The sequence below is a fragment of the Mesitornis unicolor genome, unplaced genomic scaffold (genome assembly GCF_000695765.1).
Source record: "Mesitornis unicolor isolate BGI_N332 unplaced genomic scaffold, ASM69576v1 scaffold28812, whole genome shotgun sequence".
Classification (NCBI taxonomy): domain Eukaryota; kingdom Metazoa; phylum Chordata; class Aves; order Mesitornithiformes; family Mesitornithidae; genus Mesitornis; species Mesitornis unicolor.
The window spans coordinates 10,049-15,246 of NW_010171708.1; the positions used below are offsets into that span (position 1 = coordinate 10,049).

The following is a 5,198-nucleotide window of genomic DNA, read 5'->3' on the forward strand; positions in this document are numbered from 1 at the left end:
AATTCCAAAATAAATGTAGTGACATTGTCTTTGCTCGCAAGACTGAAAGAGATGAACTGCTCAAGTAAGGTTTCAATATTTTAAGTTTTGTAGAAATGATTAAGTATTTATCAGAAATTAATCTTTGCAGACATGGAAATGAGAAAGTCTTAGCACACCTATACTCCCTATCACCTTCATTGCATTAATGGTAACCCTACTTTCTCCTTCCCTGAAAAACTAGGAAAGGTGATAGGAGAATTAAATGGGAAATCTACTTCAAAATCTGCTCTGCTGTATCTGTACAGTTCAGCATGAATCTGTTTCATCTTATGATTTCACTGTTGTTTTTTTGGCATGTCTATTAATACTTTTATTTTATTCTTTCCTGTTGGGAACTTCTGGGTTTTTGTATCTTGCTTCTGCTGTCATTTTGGTTTAAGAAATTAGTAAGTGCTTCAGCATGTGATTGCCTTCCATGTGCCCAGTATTGAGGAGCAAAAAATGTTGATATTCCACTTCTGCTCTGCAGTCTGATCTGGTCTGATATTTTATCATTGTTTAGATATGTAGGTTGCTTATAATGCTGGGGAGAGAAATAGATAATGTCCTTCATGTGAAGGAAAGTTTCTGATGTTGTCGTTTTCCTCCACGTGTGATCAGGCTAGTATAGTATGCTTCAGCTGTGATTTTTAGGCTCTGAAGAGGAAAAAGTAGCTGAAAAAGCTTGCCTTTTAATCTGTATTCTTTAGCAAAGCACATAGCATAAAAAGGGCTAGTTGTTGCTAAAGTTTCAGTTGGTGAAACTGCAGTTGTTCTGTGCACAGACCATGTTGTGAATGGGATGCTCAGCCCTCACATTTTACCTTTCCTAACTTCATCCTTTGTAGAATTGTTCTTTTTCAGTTGGGCATTGTGCTTGTAAATTAATTCTTAGTAACCGTATGTGACCCCTTCCACTTCTCTTCCGCTTCCTACATTCATGCGATTTGGGAGCTGTAGGCTGCTTTAACAAGGCTTAGGTCTGAATATCTCACATCTCTGATATGTGAACGTTCAGTGTTGAAACTGTAGGTTTAGTGTTTGTATAACATTGAGCTGAACCTTGTCATGATCTCTTTTACTGCTTCATGTGTTAACTGTTCACTGACATGAAACCTCGCCAAGGTTGGGGACAGTCAGTGATCAGATTTGGAAGTGTGCCCAACCCACAGTTTGAGTGAGTAAAATGTGTGTTTTGCCCTTTCCCCTTGTCTCCCTGACAACCATAAGAAGAATACTGACTGTGAGCTGTATCCCTCACTTAATGAAAATAAATTGGTTTAGATGGTTTCTTGTTTTGAACTAGAGATTTTTTTCCCCACATAATGATTGCCCATTGGAGAATACGTTTTAAATGTTCTGAGCTTCACATTTAATGTGTTTGGTCACTTTGTGGTCAAAATATACTTCACTTTGAATGGTACCGCTGTTCTGGAAGCCATTGATCTTTGCAGCATAATTTTAAGAAGAAAATTGTTACTTCCATCCCTTATGTCATCTTCTAAGATGTTACGTTTTGTTTCTGTTAATTTCAGTGTATTACAGTGTTGAATAGTTACTCCACTAGCTACAACAAATAGTTTGAGATATACGTATGCACATGTAACGGTACATCAAGACAGTATTTCCAGCTCTTTCTCCATCATTCTTTTTTACTGCAGGGGTAACTGCAGGGACAGATTTCTTGGAGTTTTTATTTCAGTCTTGTTTATTCTACCAAGTTTCTACAAAAGTTGCCAGTTTTGTTCTGCTCCTGTGGAGCTCACCTTTGCTTGCTGTATAACAGGAGCCTGTGGTTTGTTGCTAATTAGACCTTTGTCAGGCTCCCCTGCCTTTGTTTCAAAAGGCCAGGTATCAAGTTCTAGTTGTTTAGTATTGCTCACCTATTATTTTTATGCAAAATTGTCTGAGATTTTAAATACTTCCTAAAGTCTCTCTGAATAATCTGTCCAATTTCAAATATTGAATGTTTGCATTGAGAAATGCACTATGTTCCTCTGAATATGTGACTTAGAACTGCTTCCTTAGAACTTTCATGACAAGCTGACTGTAAAAGTATGCTGGTTATTGGCAGCTTGTAGTACATGAAACCAAAGCCTCCTTGTATCTTAACCAAAGTAAGATACCAAAGTATCTCACCAAGAGTAACTCTAACAGTAGAGGTAACAGAACAGACATCTTAAAGGCTCATGTGCTGAGCCATTTGGATTTTTGCCAGGATTTTTTTTTTCTAGTCTGCAATATCATTTATATCTGGGTAAGCATAACTATCTAGTGGACTCTTTTTTCTTTTTCCTTAACAGTTCTGTTAGGTATATGGTATTTGCATGCAATATTACTTAATTTAGAGCAGTCCACAAGTAATAAAACATTGCTTTTCTGTATTTGAGCATCTCTTTTACATGTCAAAAATTACTGAAATTTACTTTTATCGTTTTCTGTAGCCTTGAGGTTTTCATAGGTTCTTAGGAAAACTTCCAAGTTGCTAAATATTCTGACTCTTCTATGATTTTTGATCCCAAAGCTTTTGGCTAATTCAGTAATCTATACCCAGTATTGAGGTGGAAATTATTGACATTTTTAGAAAATAACTGTAACAGTTAATCAGAGGACGAGCTAGAGGATTGTTTTTGTGGAAGTGATTTGGACTACAAATTTAGTTTGAGCTAGCTCAGCGATCATGCTTTAAATACTAGATTTAGTCTGTTACATCTTTTTAGCTTAGCTTGCTGAAGTGTGTAATACAAACAATTCCTAATCTAAGCTGTGTGTTTGCTTGTTTGTTTTTAATAGAGATTTGCAGCAAAGTATTGCTAGGGAACCCAGTGCTCCCTCTATTCCTCTGCCTACGTATCAGACTACACCAGCTGGAGGAAGTAAGCCTGCTGCATCATCAGCTCCTACTCCAGCACCCAGAACCATGGTGGTAAATATATACTATGGAATTATTGAGTTGAAAGTAGAAGGTCCATATTTTGGAACTTCAAACTGCTCTGTAATTTTTGTATATCAGTCCTTAATGTATTGGTGTATCTGGAAGTGTGCTGAAGTGAAATGGAGGGCAAAGTCTGAAGTCTGTATTATGTACTATTAGTGTTCATAATTTATAGATTTGAAATGGAAAGCTTGTTGCTTTTTAGGTGCTTTGCATTATTACCTGTATAAAGTAAATATAGAATGACTGTTTAAAATGAAAATAAAATAAAGATCAACCAATTGTATAACCACAACTTTTGATTCCAAGACTTCCAGAAAGAGGCTGCAGCTTAATTCACTTTTTCTTATTAGGGGACTAAACCGCAGCCACCAGCACGGCCACCACCTCCAGTGATTTCTGCAGCAAGCAGTTCCTGCTCAGCGCCAGCACCCTCTGGAACAGCTGCACCTCCTGCTGCTGCTCCTGCTCCTGTTCCGGGAGCCACTGCACCTGCAGCAGGCACTGCACCTTCACAGGCACAGGGACCTCCTTACCCAACTTACCCAGGTTACCCAGGGTAAGCTATGGGAGAACTTAAGCAGTTTTTTTGTTACCTCATTGTCTAAAAGCATTTTTGTTGCATGTGACATGTTTAAATCAGTTACTGTTATAACTGAAGATGTGTTTAGTGTTTGAGGCAAGATTTCTTTTGTTTTAATCTTGTAATTCTTGATGGAATAATTTGCTGGTGCTCTTTGTGGGAGGGTTCATTTTAGGTTTTTGTAGTTTGGCTTTTTTAAAGGAGAAGGGAGACAGGACTGCAGCTCCTTAACTGTGGTTTGTGGACAATTGCCAGCCCTTGCATAATCGGTTGGTGGTGTTTATCTCAAAAGTGTTGGCATATCTCATTTTTAAAATCTTGGTACTTGCTAAAGATGATGAAGAATACAGTAAAAATTCCAGTTGAATAGTGTGCTTTCTTCTGATACTTTTTTTTCTGTCTATCTGGAGTCATCCCAAGGAGTTGAAGACAGCTGCTCTCTCCTTCAGTAGCAGGCTCAGCAAATGTTAAAATATGTACAATGATATTAAACATAAAAGAATCAATTTAAATCAGTTCTAGTTCCAGCAAGTTGCCTTTACTCTGCCTTCTGTCTGCATTTCTGTTCCATGCATTATAATTTTTTTCATGTTTGATCCTTGAAAGTTACCACACTTCCTGCTGCACAAAAAGGAAAACGTAAGAAAAGCAGTTGTGGTGATGTCATGTCTTTTTGTATCGATTAATGAGTTATTTGCAAATAGCCATCATCAGTGTTTTACAACTGAACTGTACTTTTTTTTCTCCTCACATAGATATTGCCAGATGCCGATGCCAATGGGCTATAATCCGTACTTGTATGGTCAGTATAATCTGCCATATGCACCCTCGCCTGTGTATCAAAACCCTGGACAAGCACCATATCCGCCACCTCAACAACCTGGATACCCTTTTCCTCAGCAGCCTTATTACCCTCAGCAATAATGTATCTGCAAAGAAGTTCTGCTTGTTAAAATTTGGGAGAAATTGGCAATAAGCTTACTAAAACTTTTGGCTTCAGTTAAATGTACCATACGGAACTGTGCACAGTCTATAACTCCTGCTCATTGTTAACTGCTCAAAAATGTCTAGATCAGTTTTTGATTACACTAAACACTTTGAAAGATCTGCTGCAGTGGTTTAGACTGTAGACTAATGCCAGAATTAGAGCTTAATTCAGTGGTCTGAAGCTGTACACTACATGTTGGCTAGACCAAAATATTTCTTAGCAAAAATCTTGTAAGTAACCAATGGGTTCAGATGAGAAAAATAAAGCAGTGCGTGCACTGGGTGTGATATATTCTATGGAACCATATAGCATTTCCTTCTATACTCTATTGGTTTGTATTTTTTTGAGTTTAGTTAAAATATGCTATTTTGTCTAATAATCAAGGCCTTGTAAATCATTAGTAAAAAAAATAAATTACTTAAGAATGATTTAAACACTTGGCATCCTCATTACGGTAAAAATGTGTTTTGTGTGTCTGTAGATTCTTTCATTTGTCCTTTGGCTTGCATAATATAAAGAGAACTTCTCAAGTGTTTAGCCTTACAATTGGATTTCCTCCTCTTTTCCTTGATTCTGTATTTATATGACAGAATCTGTAATTAACCATTTAAATGTTGGTAGATGAAGTCTTGCAGGTAGAATTTTCTTATAACTTTCAAGTGTATTGGACT

General features: G+C 37.1%; 1 protein-coding gene across 1 annotated transcript in view; it reads left to right on the forward strand.

Annotated features, from left to right (window-relative positions):
• Positions 1-4,963, forward strand: part of LOC104537296 (programmed cell death 6-interacting protein-like) — a 13,899-nt gene extending 8,936 nt beyond the window's left edge. The window contains 4 exon segments of the mRNA XM_010180123.1: positions 1-64; positions 2,815-2,947; positions 3,310-3,515; positions 4,295-4,963. The exon segment at positions 1-64 is cut by the window's left edge and continues 28 nt beyond it. Coding sequence (XP_010178425.1) covers positions 1-64; positions 2,815-2,947; positions 3,310-3,515; positions 4,295-4,463 — 572 coding nt within the window. The 3' untranslated portion in view covers positions 4,464-4,963.
• The last annotated feature ends 235 nt before the right edge of the window (positions 4,964-5,198 follow it).